The 17954-nt window shown below is 48.2% G+C and overlaps 1 protein-coding gene across 1 annotated transcript in view; it reads right to left on the reverse strand.

Annotated features, from left to right (window-relative positions):
• The window catches only part of SORL1 (sortilin related receptor 1), a 155003-nt gene that overhangs the window by 36423 nt on the left and 100626 nt on the right, over positions 1-17954 (reverse strand). The window contains exons 24-31 of the mRNA XM_028125868.2: positions 17435-17557; positions 14647-14766; positions 8874-8999; positions 5609-5716; positions 3980-4111; positions 2925-3056; positions 2163-2297; positions 1159-1314 (exon numbers count right to left, since the gene is read on the reverse strand). Of these exons, the coding sequence (XP_027981669.2) occupies positions 1159-1314; positions 2163-2297; positions 2925-3056; positions 3980-4111; positions 5609-5716; positions 8874-8999; positions 14647-14766; positions 17435-17557 (1032 nt within the window). The remainder of the gene's footprint in view (positions 1-1158; positions 1315-2162; positions 2298-2924; positions 3057-3979; positions 4112-5608; positions 5717-8873; positions 9000-14646; positions 14767-17434; positions 17558-17954) is intronic.

Below are 17954 nucleotides of genomic sequence, written 5' to 3' on the forward strand. Positions count from 1 at the left end.
GGAAAAAAGATCCGTGCCGATTACAGGACTCAGTGAACGCTCCGTGGTGGTGGGCTTGCGCGGGAAGGTAATGGTGCACTTGCTCCAAGCAGGAATCTCAAACTTCAGTGAACCCAGCAGTCACATGGGGAGCTCCTGAGCTCCATGCAGAAATCCTAATTCTGCAGTTCTTACAAACGCCCCCAAGTGATTCCATTACAGGTGGTCTCTGTTCCGTACGTTGATAAACTCTGGTGACATACCAAGGTCTCTTTTAGCTACAAAAACCATGCTTCTGTCTGCTGCGATGGACAGTGGGTTTCGCAGAGGGGTAAGTGCGAGGGCAAGGTCGAGGAGGACGGGGGTCTCTGGTAAGGCAGAAACTCTGCTGAAGGAATGTCAACAGAGAAGCAGCAGGTCTGTTCAGAGAGGATGAGGAACCCGGCTTGGCAGACAGGCAAAGTAATGGCAGGTAAGGAAGGACCTTGAAAATAGGACTCAAGGGTTGCGATCTATGCTCTGGACAAGAGAAAACCACTGATGCTTTCAAACAGTGAAGCCCTGGGACGATTTAGTTTTAAAGGAGGAAAATGACTGCTGATCTAGAAGTTTGCTAGGAAAAGGATTTGCAAAGCATAGAAAACAACTGTCTACTCTCTTACTGTAACCGAGTTTGAAATAGAATCCCGCTCAGGAAAGGACACAGCACCCTTACCTCTGTTCTGCCTACAGTTAAGGGTCTCAGTGTTCACTCCCACCTCCCGCAACACGGTTACTGCCCACGCCTTCAGATGCCTCTCTGGGACCGGCCACTAGATGGCAGTGCTCACCCTCCTTTAGCAGGATGGCCGCCAACCAGCCCGCACCCTGTGAGTTTCACACACAGGCAAACACTTCCCTGTACTTGCCATTGTAATTTCCTGTGGAGAAGGAAGCAAAGGGAGCCCAACCGCAGCCAAAGCCGGGCGGCTGGCCTTTTCGTGCAGGAAGATGAGAAGGCGGTTAGAGGAGAGGAGACCCTCCAGCTCTCGAGTGCTCTGGAGGTGAGAAGCAGCCCGGGCCACAGAGCACAGGGTCCCAGAAGGCAGGGGGCACTGAGCCGGGCCATTCTGGGCGGACCCCCAGAAGGTCCGTTCCACAAAGGCAGGTGCCACAGGAGCGGGCAGGGCCAGCACTCACCAGGCGAGGGGCAGGCTTCTTCATCCGAGCCATCTGCACAATCCCGGTACCCGTCGCACACCCAGCCGTCCATCACGCACGCCCCGCTGCTGCAGCGGTAGTAATTGGGCAGACATGTAGAGGGCCCGGGCGTAGGGGATGGAAGGATATGTGAATCTGAGCAAAACACAAGCAAGCAAGAACACCCAAAGTGTTACAGGACGCTTGATCCCAGACCAAAATGTGTCCCCAAACTTAGCGGGGACGTCCCCGTTTGAGCTGCCCCAGCCCAGGGAGGCCAGCATCAGGCATGGTTCTGACAGCAGCTCATCTAAAAATCATTTATAACTTATCAGAATAGACCGCAACCTCTTCCCTTTTCTGGAGCAGACACACCTAAACCCTTTTATCTGATTTGGCTTAATATTTGAATTGAGTTTGCTTTTGCAGGGGCTCAACAGGGGCTCGATGCTTTTGCAGGCTGATGGAAGGAAGGTGGCTCAGAATGCGAGGGCGGATGGAGAACTCCCACTTAGTCTACACACTGTGCTGGTTACAACTCCACTGCAGCTGCCCTGAGACCCAGTTCAGAGAGGAGAACCCCAAAAAGGAAAGTAACGAGCACGCGTCCCACACCAGTGCTCCTCGGACACAACACAGCACCTGTATCACGTAGAGATCTTGTTACAATGCAGATTCTGACTCAGAAGGGAGGCCTGGGGTAGGGGTTGGAGACCCTGCATTTCTCACAAGCTCCAAGCAGATGTGGACACTGCTGGTCCGCAGGCCATGCCTGGAGTTGCCAGGCTCCAGAGCGCTCACTGTGGCCTGCAAAATATGGCCCTCGAAACAGGAGAAACCAACCATGCTGCTTTTAAAGTGGGCGGGGGTAGAAAAGAACTCAGAGAGTTGCGCCCCAAAAATCACTGAATAAGCCCAGCAGCGAGGAAACCAACTCCGATTCTGTGCAGAAAGGGGGCCGTGTGCTGGTGTGTCCTGGTGACGGGCTGACCCAGGCCCCTCACCTCCGCAGTCCCTCTCATCAGACCAGTCGCCACAGTCGTTCTCCCTGTCACATTTCCACCTGTTGGGGATGCAGTGGCCGTTCTCACACTGGAACTGGAAGTAGCGGGAGCAGTTCGGGGCTTCTGTGGGGTTTTCTGGGGAGATGAACCACACCGTCAGTCAGTCGCCCTGCACCAGTGTGAACGTACACACCAACCAGACAGACACGGCCTCCTCAAGGCCCAAGTCCCCAGGCAGCCTGCACAGTCCTACCAGATACAGGTAAGGCAGCCTCTTGGACCCAAGCCCCATCTTCCTGGATCCCAACTCATGCTTCTCTGAGCCATGTTTCTGGATCTTACAAATAATACCAAAATTTTCATTTTGACGCTTTACCAGAGGAATGATATAATTACTGACTCTGACCCAACAGTGACAACGACTCTATAAAGTTGTGGAATCTGTAACCTTTAGGAGAGGAGAGGGAAGCACTCTGCAAAAGATTTCCCGTAATCCCTCTAATGTATTTCTTAGAGATCATGCGAACTTCCCGACTGGGCAAAGAAAAGGAACAGAACAAACATCCCCCAACACTGACTGGGGGCAGGGTGCCACTTCAAGACTCAATTCCTTACACAGAGATTCGAGAGCTGGCAGGAACCAGCGCTGAGGAAGGAGAAGGCAGAGCCTGCATGGGAGTGGGCTGAGAATGGCCTCCTTAACCACAGGCAGCACTGTGACCCGGAGGTTAGGGACGAGAGGCTGAAGGTCCAAGCTCTTACCGCAGCTGGCTTCATCCGAGTAGTCACCGCAATCATCCATGCCGTCGCATTTCCAGATCAAGCTGATGCACACTCCGTTCTGGCACTGGAAACTGAACTCATCACAAACCTTGTGGAATTCAGGGTCTTGGGCTAGATAAGGAACAAGCATCCATGAATTCCAGGTTACTGCCATATAGAAAAGCTCAAAGTGGGACACTGCTTGGAAACGAAAAGAAAGAGCAAACTGTCCTCCACCAAGAGATAGACCGGCGACCAGGCTCCTTGATGGCAAAAGCCAATTGAAGGCCTAACCCCCAGTAGCTCAGAAGGTGACTATATTTGGAAACAGGGTCTTTAAAAAGGTGATTAAGTGACAATGAGGTCATTAGGGTGGACCCTCATCTAACAGGACTGGAAAGAAAAGGAAAGCAAGGCACAGACAGGCACAGAGGGGACACTGAGGGAGAAAGAAGGCAGCCATCAGCAAGTCAAGGACGGGGACTGCAGAAGAACCAACTCTTGACCCGACATCTTGACCTCAAGCTTGTGGTCTCCAGAACTTAAGAAAATGAATTTTGCTGTTTTTAGCCACCCAGGCTGCAGTCTCTAGTAATGGCGGCCAAGCAGACTAGCACAAGTCGCTACCACAGGCAGGGCCCAGTTTTAGGAGCGGGGCTAGGGCAGTGCACGAGACAAAGGCCCTGCGCTCGTGAAGCCCACATTCCAGCTAGCAGAGACAGGCAGTCCAATAAACGCATCGCGTGCAAAGCGGTGACTCGCGCTGGGATGACCCCTGGCGCCAGGCAAGGGCTACAGAGGGACGGGTGCACGGGAAAGGCCGGTCGGAGAAGGGGCTCTCTGGGCCAAGACCCCGGTCCTCCCACACCTTCTGCTGATACGGACACCAACCACCAAAGAGCAGTACTTCTGAAGGAACAAAGGTCAGTCTTTCTCAGAAAGGGCCACACTGGACCCTCAAGCAAGACCCATGAACCAGAGCGGCCCAGCCCTTTGCAGTGTCTCCAGGGCCTCGCCCCCGAACCCCCGCACCACCACCACCCCACCCCACTCACAGCATCCTGCAAACTCTGCGTCCTCATCAGAACCGTCGCGGCACTGGACGATTCCGTCACACACCATGGAGTGGAACAGGCACTGCTGGCGGTTCTTGCACACAAAGTCCATGAAGCGTGTGCACAAAGGCTCTGAAAGGGGTCCAGGGCAGGGAGAAGGCCGTGAGCGCCCAGGACTGGGAGGGGGAGGGCTGGTACAGATGTGCCCTCAGGAGACAGCAGGAAGACCCACTTATTGGGCACTTGCTATGTGCCGAGCCCTGCGCTACAGCAACTGACCCTCGAGACAAGGTTATGAGAGATTTTACTGCCCAGTTATCATAGGAGAACAGAGGGGATGGCAGCATTGAGTATTTTGCCAAGAGTACCCAGCGAATGAGGGGGGAGCCAGCCAAAACAGACATCCAGACCTGGGTGTCTGCCGTCCAAGCTCACGACCTTAATCACTAGGCACAGAATCCTGGCTCTCTACTACTTTTTCTATAAAGGACCAGAGTTACGGACTGAATCGTATCCCTAAAAATTCGTATGTTAAGGCCCTAACCCCCAGGGTAACTGTATTTGCAGACAGGGCCTTTAAAGAGGTAATGAAGGTTAAATGAGGTCATCCAGGGGAGGGGGGTCCCTGATCCGACAGGGACCGGGTCCTTCGAAGAGGAGACACCGGGGATGTGGGCACAGACAAAAGGCCACCCAGGACGCAGCCGGAAGATGATGGCCTTTGGACTCGAACTGCGACATCAGCCTGCCACCTGGGTCTCCAGCCTGCCAGCCTACCCTGCAGATTTGGACTTGCCAGCCCTCATCGCCGCATGAACGGATTCCCGAAAATAAATCTCTCTCCAGAGATTCACACATGCTATGGGTTCTGTTTCCCTAGAGAATGGTGGCTGACACAACCAGAGAGCGAATTCTCCAGGGTGTGCGAGTCCTACAGTCTCTATCACGACTACTCCACGCTGCCGTTCTTGCATGGAAGCGGCCCCAGACAACACATAAACAAGTCACGACCGTGTTTAAAGAAAACTTCATTCCATAGAACAGCTTACGTCTGGGCTGGCTTTCCCCCGCAGTCCAGCCTGCCAACCCCTGCACCGCGACATCGGTTCTCAAGCTGGGCTGTCCATCACAATCACCTGCGGCACTTTTTAAAAAAAAATCCCAATGCCCGGGCCACGCTCCACATGAATTACATCAGAATCTGGGGGGGGTGGGGGGGCGGACCCAAGCACAGTATACTCACAGATGAGCACCACTGACCCAAGACAACCTCTGTGAGTCTAAAGGAAACTGGGATAAAAGAGTCACCTGGCCAAAAATGTTACCCAAGCAACACTAATAAAACCAATAAAGTAGGATAAGTAAGTGTTCAATTCAAAACAGTGGGTCGACTCCTGGAACATACTGCAACTAAACAACAGCATTCACCGAGCTACAACCCATTCCGCCATCACCCCACTGCTAACCCCCTCCCTGGCTCCTCTTCACCCAAACCACGATGCCTTGCCACCGTGAGCCTCCCAGAGTCCTGCATCAACTCGGGTTAAAAGCGAACCACCAGCACGTACTGAGGAAATGCAACAATTTAGTCCACTACATGCGCTTCCCCAGGGCAGGGAGAGGACTCACCGCAGTGCTGTTCGTCCGCGCCATCTGAGCAATCCCGCAGACCATCACAGTGCTTGCTGGATGGGATGCACGTGCCATTCGGGCAACGGAATCCGTTGCACTTCTTCTCTGAAATGCAATTCGACAACAGAAGGAAATGACGGAGAGGAAACAGGCAGGCACTCACCTGCGTCGTTGTGCGGGTGGAAAGCTGCACCACCCCTAAGGAAGGTGGGTGATGGTAAGCACGGCCACGGTTACCGACGCGTGCACACTGTGCCCAGCAATGCCATTGTAAAAATGTAACCTACCCACCCAAGTGTAAAATAGTGTAAGTATGAGGTTACTCGTTGTAAGGCTCTTTGTAACGCACGGAAAACCGTCTACGTGTCCATTAACAGGGGACTCTGCAATGCCTTATTGTGCACAGGAACACGAGACTGTCATAAAGGCACTGAGGAAGCACTCTGTAAAAACGTGTCATTGGATACACAGTTGTACGAAAAAAACAAGGTACAAAACAACATGCATAGCACACTACTTGTATAAAAGAGAACAAGAATACACAGTACATTTAAATTTGCACATATGCACAAAAATATCCAAAAGGGTATACAACCATCATTTCCTATGTGGACAGGGTTGGAATTTGGCAGATGGGGAGAAAAATGTTTACTGTACACCTCTTGATACTTTTTCCATTTTGAACCATGAAAACATGTTACCTACTCAAGAGTACATATTTTTAAGAAAAGCTTCAGTGAATTAAAAAAAAAGGGGGGGGACATGAATTCTGATTATAAATCCTGGTCTTTGAAAGCTCTCATAAATCACCATCTTAATTCTTCAGGAATTCCAAACCAAAGCCCTTTTGGAGAAAGTCCATCCTAGAAATGTTAAGAATCTTAGGTTTTGCACTTAGTAGAGAATTCTTAGCATGAGATAACCCTTTCTCCTGAACACAGAGCTACTGCCCAACGTTAGGCTTAAAAGTAAATTCTAGCAGGTCAGTCATGGCCACTGCAAACCCAACTCTTAGGAGAACGGTTCCAGGAGGGCCAGGGGTAAGGCAAGAAAATGTGTTTTAATCCCATAAAAGGTCATCATGGAATAGGAAATTATTCAAAGGACATCAAACAAATAGGAAGTGAGTACATGAGTTGGGGAAATATTTAATGTCACTAAGTATAAGGCTTTTTTTTAAAAAAGTATAAAATTAAAATTACATGAGACAAACTCCCATTCATTAAATCAGTGAAAACAGCTAAAATGTAAGCTCAAGGGAGACTTAGGGAAACAGACACTACACTACTGACAGAGATGCTTTGGGTATCATCACTTGGAAACTCAATATGGAGACACTTAATGAGAATCACTGAAGTCCATCAGAACCTTTGACCCAGCAATGCCATACTGAGGAACATATCCTAGGAAGTATCTTCAAGAAAAAAATAAGCCTTCATTTCCAAAGAAATAGATAATTTTACTATGCATAATAGTGTAAAACTAAAAACACTCAAATGCCTGACCAGGAAGCAACTAAGTAAGTCAGAGAAACACAAAGTGAATGTGCATCTGCCATGAAAATGCTGACTATAGAAAAATACAGACATAGGCAAACATCTTTAATACTTTGATACGAGAGCAATAGGGTATACAACATGCAGACAATGACTTCAATCCCACGAAGATCTGGAAGTATGGTGTCAAGTAACAGGAAATATATATATACTGGTCTCTGCCCCTGGTTACTGGCACGGAGCTCTTGAAACCCTTGTAATTCCCTAGGGGATAGAAGTCTCGTGTTCTAATGGGGCAACTCTGGGTGGGCTCCTGCATAGCCTTCAGATGGGGGCTGGTCACCAGAAAAACCATGCCATGATTAGAGGCTTGGAACTTTGAACCCCACCCCTGATCCTCTAGGAATGGGCAAAGGATGGAGACTGAGTTAATGATCAGTCATACCTATGTGGTAAAGCCACTACAAAACTCCCAAAAGTATGGGGCTCAGAGAGCCGTCCAGGTTGCTGAACACAGAGATGCTGGGAGAGCGGCAGGTCTTGGACAGGGCACGGAAGCCCCACAACCCTTCCCCATACTTTGCCCTATGCATCTGTTCCATCTGGATGTTCCTTCTATCCTTTCTCACATCCTTTTCTAACAAACTAGGAAACGTGTTTCCCTGCGTTCTGTGAGACATTCTAGTAAATCACTGACCCCAAGGAGGGGGACCCGGATATAGAGGTGGTCAGTCAGAAGTACAGGTGACAACTCAGAGGCTGGTGACTGGCATGGGGGGTGGGGGCAGGGCTGGGGACCACACCCCTCACCCGTGAGATCTGACACGAGCAAGGAATGAGTTAACTGGAGGACACCCCCCAGCTGGTGCTGAAGAGTTACTTGATGTGGAAAACACACATGTGGTGGCCAAGAAGTGTTGGAAGTACTGTGTGAGCAGAATACTGAGAGCAAAGGAGAAACACAGGGATTTTTTTTCCTACCGACATTAGAAAAAAAGGATAATGATAGAGAACCTTAAAGTTATTTGGCATTGGGGCGCCTGGGTGGCTCAGTCGTTAAGCGTCTGCCTTCGGCTCAGGTCATGATCCCAGGGTCCTGGGATCGAGCCCCGCATCGGGCTCCCTGCTCCGCCGGAAGCCTGCTTCTCCCTCTCCCACTCCCCCTGCTTGTGTTCCCTCTCTCGCTGTGTCCTTCTCTGTCAAACAAATAAATAAAATCTTTTTTTAAAAAAAGATATTTGGCATAAAACAGAATTTCATGTATTTGCGTTTGTGTGGCGACTATTTTGTGAAGGTAAGTGACCACCTCAGAGTTCTTTGTGAAATCAGTTATGCTGAAAAAGTCCCACCTTCGGGGTGGTGAGCCATTTTCCTACAGGATGGTAACAGAGTACTCTTAGTCACAGAGTATGCGATTTATACAGAAACTGTTGGCTAATTTCTGGTGGAATACTGGTCATTTCTGTACGTGTGGTGACTGTGTTTGGCACTCTGGGTGGGTGAACGGGTCGCCATTTCTTCTCTTCAAAGTTGTTATGGAAAAGCAGTGAGGCAAAACAGCTTGCCTGCCAACGAGGACAACACAACACACCCCTCAACATCCGGTGGCAGTGCCATATAGGAGCTGGAACGGTGCATTCGGTTGTCCGCGTGGACACCCGGGCGCAGCAGAACAGTACTCCAGTCCCTGGCCCATTTGTTGCCTCTTTTCCTGAAGGGCAGACACTAGGGACGCTCCAGGTGGAGGCCAAAGCATGGGCATTTACCACAGTTCACTGGGTCTTCGTCAGAACCGTCCTGGCAGTCCACGTCGCCATCACACGCCCACCGCTGGGGGATACAATGTCCATTGCGGCATTGGAAGTTGGAGGCCTCGCAGGTGTGATAGATGGCTGTCAGCAAGAGAGAAGAGAGAAAGTGTCAACGCCACCCTCACCTCTGCTCCCCCATCGACTGCCGAGGAGCGGACCAAGGAGAGACTGTGCTGGGTAACACGGTATGGATCGGAGTGCCGGAGTTCCTCCCTGGCCAGGAGCCGGGCACCCGGGGTTGCCCTGAAGATGGGGTGCAGCCTCCTGATCCAGCAAATCACTTGACTCTGTGAGTCTGTGAAGTTACACAAGCATGGATGTACAGGTTTAAAAAAAAAAAAATCATTCACTTTTTGCAACCGCCTATGACGTGAGGGTTATTCCCCATTCACAGATAAGCAGCCTTAGAGGGGCGCCTGGGTGGCTCAGTCGGTTAAGAGTCTGCCTTGGGCTCAGGTCATGATCTCAGGGTCCTAGGATCCAGCCCCAAGTGGGGCCCTCTGCTCGGTGGGGAGTCTGCTTCTCCCTCTACTCCTCACCCCGCTCTTGTGCTCTCTCTCACTCTCTCTCTCAAGTTAATAAAATCTTTAAAAAAAAAATAAAAAGAATTAAAAAAAAAAACAGCCTTAGATTAAGAAACTCGCCCACATTCAGTGGGCGACTCCTGTTGCAAAGATAAGTAAGAGCCCCAGCACTCTCCAAGTCCAAAGCCTGTGCAGTCTATAATCTCACATGAACCCACTCACTCATCCAGATTCTTTGGGACAAGGAGAGGTGGTGTGTGCTCCAGGGACTGCCTCTAGACCTGGTCCAGACCTGGGGGCGTCAATCTCATCTATATTGACATACAGGGACCCCTGTAAGCTCTGAAGGCCTGTGATTTCCTAATTCTCAATAAACGACCCAAATTCAAATGTGGAAAACCTCAGATCCAGAGAGCAAGGAAGATTTATCCAAACTCACACAGAAAGGTCCCAGAACCTCGACTTGTCTAAATCTCCCAACTGACATCTACCAGCCCACAATACATGGTGCCCACTACAAACATTGAAAGAAAAAGACACAAGTGAAACAGTGCTGTTGTTATAAACCAACAGCCTTGTTTGTATACATGGGCTGAGGCCACCTGGAAGTCCTTTAAAAACATCTCAAAAAGACTAGTTCGAACGCAGAGTAACTGCCTCAAACCCAACCGGCACTACTAACCACCTCTCCATTAGATTTCCCCTTCCTCTGCTAAAACAGAAAGCTGTTTGTGTCTCTTCATTGCTGAATGAAAGCCAGGGCTGGCCTTGTTTACCTCTGATAGAAAATAATACAATCGAGATAGATGGGCTCTCCGTTAGCTTAACTGTGTGGACAGGATGTCTTTGCAACAGATGAGGAAGAACAAACAAAAGTGGCTTATTGAGTGCGTACTATAGTTATTTATTCAATCAAGATGGTTGGCAATTGCTACTCAAGGATTGGGAAAATTGGCTTCCAATGCCCTCTAGAATTTCTACTGAATTTTAAGCTATTTTGCGCAGCAGTCTGAAATACAAAGAACCTGACTTTTCAAACCACTTTAAAACAAGTGGTGGTCCATTACCTGTTGTCTTCTCATTTCTCTGAAGATCAAGGCTATATGTGTAGCATGCAAATGGGTCTATAGGAAGTTTTAATATTTTACAACCTTTGGCACTCAGAATCCATCAAACATCTTTTAAAGATATACTTATATCTCTGATAAGAAGAGTATGTATATGTTGCACATTACGTGAGCTTTTGCCCAAGTAAGCCATTGCCTGGAAGACTTTTGATCTGGTCGTTTTACAAGTCTGACAGCCCTTGAAAATATTCCTCAGCAAAGCCTTGCTCACTTTCATAAAATATACTGCTGCCTAAGCTCATTGCCATACTGATCTACTTGTTATTATTCAGCTTATGCATCTCATTTTTAACTGAAAACAATTTCAGAGTGCTAATGGAGTTTCCAAACGACCATTCTGGGAGGCATGTCTGAGATCTCCAAAATCTATCACAGAAGCTGAGCTCAGAAAGACTGATCAGTTTGTATAATTTCATTTAAGTGACCAGGTATGAATGGAATTCTTAACACATTCTCTTTCTGAATTTTCCCATCTTCTGAGTAACTTATTAGGTCTCTGACACGGAGTGTCTGGTAACTAATACATGTTTAATTAGTACCTTTTTCTTTTAATTATAAGGATGGAAGAGATTGACTTTAATACAGACTAAAGAATGGGGGGAGAAAAATAAGAATCCTTTGCATGGCAGGAATCATTGTAACTGTGAGAAAGGATGGGCTAATGGGGTAAATGACCATGAAATTAGAGGATCAGGATTTCTAAGAGAGGCCATTATCCTACACCTTACTCTCGGACTTGGACAGATCTTCCTTGACTTCCTTTCCCTCTGGAACACTTGATCAGAAGCATTAACCGAATACAGGAGGGGCAGAAGAGATGGATGAATTTATATGGTAAGAAAGCACTTCCAGATTCATTACAAAGCACTGGACTATGAGGAGGCGAATGAGGGCAGAAAAAAATGCGACTATCAATTCAATTTGTATGATGAATGACACGAAATAATAACATAAAGCATAAAGAAAGGGCCCTGAAAAATTAAAGGCAGACTTTGAAAAAGAATCAGATAGAAATTCTAGATATAAAAAATATAGTAGTGGAAATAAACGTAGCTCAGTGGATGTGTGAAACAGCCCATCAGATTCAGCTGAAAAGAGAATTGTTGAACTGGAAGAGAAGACTGAGGAAGTAACTCAGATTCTAGCACAGACTCAGGAGACCGCAAATACAAAAACAGGAAGCATGAACAACAGAAGGACACAGCCCGACATGGCTGAAAGTAACTGCTAAAGACGAGACCAGAGAAAGTAGCAAACAGAGTTGAAAAGATCACGGCTGTAATTCCCCAGAATTGGTGAAAAACAAATCCTCAGCCTCTAGAAGGAAAACAAGACTCAGGAGCAGGATGAATAAAAATAATTTCACTTAAGGAGGTGAAACCACATAACAAGAACAAACAAACAAACAAAAACCTACAGATACGGGGAGAGAAAAGAACGTCTGATTGTTGTTTGAACAGATCACCTGCCAGGAGAATTTACATCAACACAGAAGAGGCCAGAAGGAAATAGAACAATCCCATCAAAACACTTAACGGAGGGGCGCCTGGGTGGCTCAGTTGGTTAAGCTACTGCCTTCGGCTCAGGTCATGATCCTGGAGTCCCGGGATCAAGTCCCGCATCGGGCTCCCTGCTCAGCAGGGAGCCTGCTTCTCCCTCTGACCCTCTTCCCTCTCATGCTCTCTCTCATTCTCTCTCTCAAATAAATAAATAAAATCTTTAAAAAAAAAAAAAAACACTTAACGGAAAATTACTACCAACCGAGAAACCCAGATCCATCTGAATTCAGGATTGAGAGTGAAATAAAGATACGTTTATAGAAACAAAATCTTGAAAGAGCTTACTATTCATGGACTCCTGTTGCAAGAAACAGAGAAAGATGTAGACGGGGAAAGGAGACACCAGGTACAAGAAGCAAAGTTAAACGGTTACTAAAATATAATAACAATGATGAATATTAGGATTCTTAAAATGTACAACTAAAATACTAAATATTTATGGAGTCAGTTCAGAAGTCCCTACAGGTCTCAGAGAGGGGAAAGTTACTACATGAAGACCATTAACCGCTGAAAGAACAGAAATCAAATGTTTAAGCTCAAAATCGATGCAGGGAGGTGGGGAGAGGGAATAAAGAAAACTCAGTCCCATTGAAAACAAAAAGCAGGGAGGACAAGAGCAAAGACCATGCATGAGAGCTGAGGCCAACAGGAAATCCGCCGACCCCGTCCGCCGACCCCGACTGATTTTTCTCTAGCTTTGCAGATGATTTAGTTTATTAGGTCAGGAAATGAAGGGACACGCCACACATTCTAATGAGCTCGCAGCTGACCGCCAACTATTCTGAGATAACGGGGAAGGGGAATCATCTTTAATAGGTTTGGAAGAACAGTCACTGGAACAAGGGAGCAGGTGAGGTGCAAGCACTTTACATTTTCCCCAGACAGCCCTGCCAAAAAAAAAATCGGAGAGAAAATCAGGAGTCTCAGACGAACCCACCCATAAAAATGAGTTGTTAATTCATCCCGGAGGAGCGGCACACGCTGCCGAAACACAAAATTGACTAATGTGATTGTGCTAACAAGATGTTCAATCATTTTGCAATTTACAAACTGAAATGCCCAAGTGCACCCCTCTAATTTATTAACCAATTATCCACCCAAGCCCAACGCTTCCAAACAGCACTCCGTGTGGTTCCTGGGCTGATGGCAGGACAGCAGTCCCTTCATGGACCCTGGCTTTTCCTCCTTCTGCAGGCCTTGCTTGAATTTGGAGAGAAGCCTTTTCCCACAGTCCTTCCTGAAGCAGCGGTGCAGACATGGAGATTGCACCAGAAAGGACAAAGGGGCAAGTTTAGGGTAAGTTTGTAAGGGGACAGAATTGGGATCATCCTGTGTGATGATACTGCATTGGAGGAGATCCGTTTACTCCTAAAGGCTATAGAAGGGTCATCTCCAAATGAAAATGAATGCAGAGAAGCGCTTATGTAAATTGCCCAATGGACAGAGGTTCTTGCCAGGTGCTGGGCACTGGGAGAATACAAAGGAGTCAAAGGTCATTTCCTGCCCTTCAGGAACCAAATCTAAACTATAGCGTAACAACAGCTGTCTTTTTGTTTGCTTTTGCAAATTAGTAGGCATGCTTTGAGCTCCCGGGTGCTGGGCAATGTAGGAACTGGTGGGGTGTGCGGGGGCAAGGGAGATTAAGACAGGGGACTTGGGAGGTCTGCCACAAGAGTAATGATCCACGCCACGTGAAGGACAAATTAATGCAGTAACAGTGAATGGCGAAACAAAGCCTAGAAGCAGATCTGCCCTCACCACGAAACGGTTACATGAAATAACCTTAGCCCCATCACTGGAGGGATTTAGGAGAGAACTGAGTGATCATTTCTAGAGGTTGCAGAGAAAATGTACTCATCAGGTAGTGGGATTGGATTTTATTCCTCCACGGTTTCCCCAATTCCTTGCTCTCCCTGTTCCACCATACTGTAAAATGGGTCTCATTCATTCATTCATTCATTCATTCATAAAAAGTAGTGTAATGAACATGCATGAGAATAATCAGAACATGACCTCCACCTCACACCACCTAGCTTTCCTCTCATATTATTATGCTGTTTCCAACTTTATTTTTCATGAAATCTTACCCAAAACAGGTGCAAGCAGAGTATAGGTTTCCACTGTTTAGGGAACACTCAGATGCTCCATTCAAAATCATAAGCTAGTTCAGTGCTACTCAACGTGTGGTCCCCAGACCAGGGGCCAGTCTATAAACCGTGTATTACTGATCCTGAAGAAATAAGCTCAAGCCAGAATGTGACTCGGACCATATCACTCGGGGACACTTGTTTAGTTCAGTTAATGCTTTTTTCACAGCAAGACCTTCTCAGTGAAGAAAGCAGGATGTCGGTTTATCTTTCAGCACCAGCTCATCACAGTCCAGCTGATGGCTAAGGTCCATTTCTTAGCACCTAGAGTCGACGATCACATAGGGCTGCAGGGCTAAGCAGCACACACACACACACACACACACACACACACACACAGGTGCTGTCAAGGGAGAGCAGGAAATACTGACCAGTACAGTTGGCTTCATCAGACCAGTCCCTGCAGTCATTGTCCCCATCACACACCCAGGAGGAGCGGATGCACATGCCAGAGCTGCAGCTGTATTCGTCACTCCGGCACTGGTGCATTTCTGCAGGTGAGATCACAAACACAGAGTTGTGAGGGCAAATGCTTACTCGGAAATCCATCTCAAATCGAGCTCAGGCATCGGCGCTCCTAAGGGCTAGAGATGCATGCATTATCCACATTATTATCACTGATTATCCAGAGACAGAGTGGACTTTAACCAGGGATGCCAGCTCATTGAGGATGGACTCCAGGTGTGCTGATACCCTCACATTCTGCTTTTAAAGATTTTATTTATTTATTTAAGAGAGAGACAGAGAGAGAGGCAAGTGGGTGGGGGGTGGTGGGTGGAGGGAGAGGGAGAGGGAAAATCTCAAGCAGACTCCTCACTGAACGTGGAGCCTGATGCAGGGCTTGATCCCAGGACCCTGAGATCAGGACCTGAGCCAAAATCAAGAGTCAGACGCTTAACCAACTGAGCCACCTAGGCGCTCCTGACACCCTCACATCCTTGCCACTGGTTGCCTCCAGGCCAAGAACAGCATTACCCATGTATCTCAGTGCACTTCACAAATATTGTCGAAGCTTGCTACAATGGGAAGATTAGGAGGCAATGCTCCAGTTGCCCAGAAAGCAGAATCCTCAAGGATTCCCAAGAAACAAAAGCCTTCTAGAGACAGCGCCAGTGGTTTCAGAAAAGGAGTAATGAGAACTCTGAGTGAGCTGATCAGTACGAGATCCTCAGACTGGGGAAAGCGAGATCAGTGCGAAGCTCCCAACATAAATGAAACTGGGGACCTTCTGTGGGCAGAGCTCCAGGGCTTGCTGGCTGATGGGCTGCCTCTAGAAAGGTGGGGTCCTGAAGCAAACGAACCCGTGCAGCCTGACCAAGACTTGCAAGCAGGCTACACTGGCAACATCTTTTACAGACCCTGGAAATGTCACCCAAATGGTATTTCAAAGATTCTCTGGGAACATGGGTAGCCAAGCCTGGGTCCCAGGGTGGCTGCCTGAGTTGTGTCATCCAGGAGACAAGTCGATGGTGAAGCTGGGGATTCGGATATTTGTGAAGAAACAGTCAAGAGGACCTGGCTCTGAGGATATCAGGGACCGAACCTCTAGGATGGATTCGAGAGACATTAACGTGAACAGGCTGTGAACAGGGAATCTGATGCGAGCCCAGGACGTGAGAGAGATGACATCACTGCAGTCTCCTTCCTACCAAGCTGTGCCCTTCAACCCTGTGTAGGTGCGAAGGAGGAGGTGGGAAGAATGCAGGGAAAACAGCCCTGAAGCCCAAAGCCTGCTTTCCGGAACTTTCTATTTTTACAAAGATGAGGGAAAATGATGGGACCCCCCGTACACATAAAATTCCTCTGAGAGCCAGCCAAGGGGCATTTCCCCTGCCCCCCTCGTTTCAGTCCCTGGGGTCAAACGACCTGCTGGTGAAAAAGCAGGCCCCGTCCATAAACACATGCGCAGCTAGGCTGAACCTGACCCAAGGGTGGGCAGGGAGAGCCACCAACTCATCACGCTGTCTGGGTCCACATCTGGCCTCTGTTCTCACTTCCCCTTCTCAGTCAGGACCCCTCCAGTCTGGAGCACTATGTGCACCGCATGACGTTTCCTCCTTGGACGGTCAGCAATGGTGGTGTGGTACCAGAGCCATTCCCAAAAACAGGCCTGCCGCGGCGGGCAGGGCTTGGTTGTGCAGCCTCGAGGCTGGGAACCACAGGCTCCGGGTCCCCATCCTGACACAGACTAATAGTGTCACCTCGAATAAGTCCCCTCAGCCATTTAACTGGAAATTAAGAGGACTGAACTAGAGAACCTCTATCACTCCTGGCAATTCCAACACACTGTTTTTCTAAATGTAAAAATTTCCATTCAGAAAACAGATGTTCGAACAACATTTGTGCTATCTGCTGGCTTCCAACGGAGTTTACTGAATCAGATTGGTTAAAAAAGAAAAAAAAAAAACACGTTCATAAAGGTATAGATCTGTGTCTTCAGGAGGCTAATCTCATAGCCACCCAGACATGCGGGCCAAGTCTATGTTATATAGAGCTGTTAATAACCACCTAAAACCAGTTAGAAATCTTCCTTACTATCACATTCATGCTTACAGCATCTCTGCACGGTAAAGCAGGGTCCACGATCTTTCGAATGAATCATTCCTACCAAGGGGATGGAGGTGGTCATACAGCTGGGTATCAGAAACCCTGATGGGGGCATCTGGGTGGCTCAGTCGGTTAAGCATCCAACTCTTGGTTTCAGCTCAGGTCATGATCTCGGGGTCCTGAGATGGAGCCCCACTTTGGCCTCCATGCTCAGCAAGGAGCCTACTTAGGATTCTCAAGTGCTCTCTCTCTCTCCCTCTGCCCCTCCTCCTCTGCCATGTCTCCCCTCCCCCCACCACCTGCACACGCATGGGCGTTTTCTCTTTCCAGGAAAAAAAAAAGGAAAGAAAGGAAAGAAAGAAAGAAAGAAGAGAGAGAGAGAGAGAGAGAGAGAGAGAGAGAGAGAGAGAGAGAAAGAAAGAAAGAAAGAAAGAAAGAAAGAAAGAAAGAAAGAAAGAAAGAAAGAAAGAAAGAAAGAAAGAAAGAAAGAAAAAAGAAAGAGAAAACCCCGAGATGCTTTCGGAAACCCTCCATCTGCAACCCACGGAAGCCCAGGGAGCAAGGGGGCTGCCCCACTCAGGAGTGGGGTCCCTGGACTTCATGTCACCTTACCACAGTGACTTTCATCGCTGTTGTCTCCACAATCATCCTCCAGGTCACATTTGTAGGAGAGTGGGATGCAGGTCCCAGACTCCTGGCAGCGGAACTGGGTGTCCAAATCACAAATGGTAGTAGCTAAAGGGAAGAGACGACATACTCATGAGAAACAATTTATGCCCCCCACCCGATACACACATCCCCATGGAAAACAAACTAAAACAGAGAAGAAAGTAGATTTGAATTGCAGCAACAGACCAAAAAAACAAAAAATAAATTTACAACCAAGGAAAGGAAGAGCCTATCTTTCCGTGGAAGTTTCCAGATGGGCACCGGGCTGGGAAGGTGAGAAACTGCCCTCCAGCTGGGAGAGAGACTGATGGGCTGGATTACCTCCTACGACCCCTAAGTCAGCAGCAGAGATACCTTCATCTAGACAATGACCATGAGGAAGCCCAATTCCACGCGAGGAGCTGGCACCTCCTCGTATCGATGACACAGGGAGTGTTGGGCAAGAATCTTTGCAGTGGGCACC

Source organism: Eumetopias jubatus, unplaced genomic scaffold, assembly GCF_037043125.1.
Source record: "Eumetopias jubatus isolate StellerSeaLion01/CBP00866 unplaced genomic scaffold, mEumJub1_p1.0 scaffold_13, whole genome shotgun sequence".
Classification (NCBI taxonomy): Eukaryota; Metazoa; Chordata; class Mammalia; order Carnivora; family Otariidae; genus Eumetopias; species Eumetopias jubatus.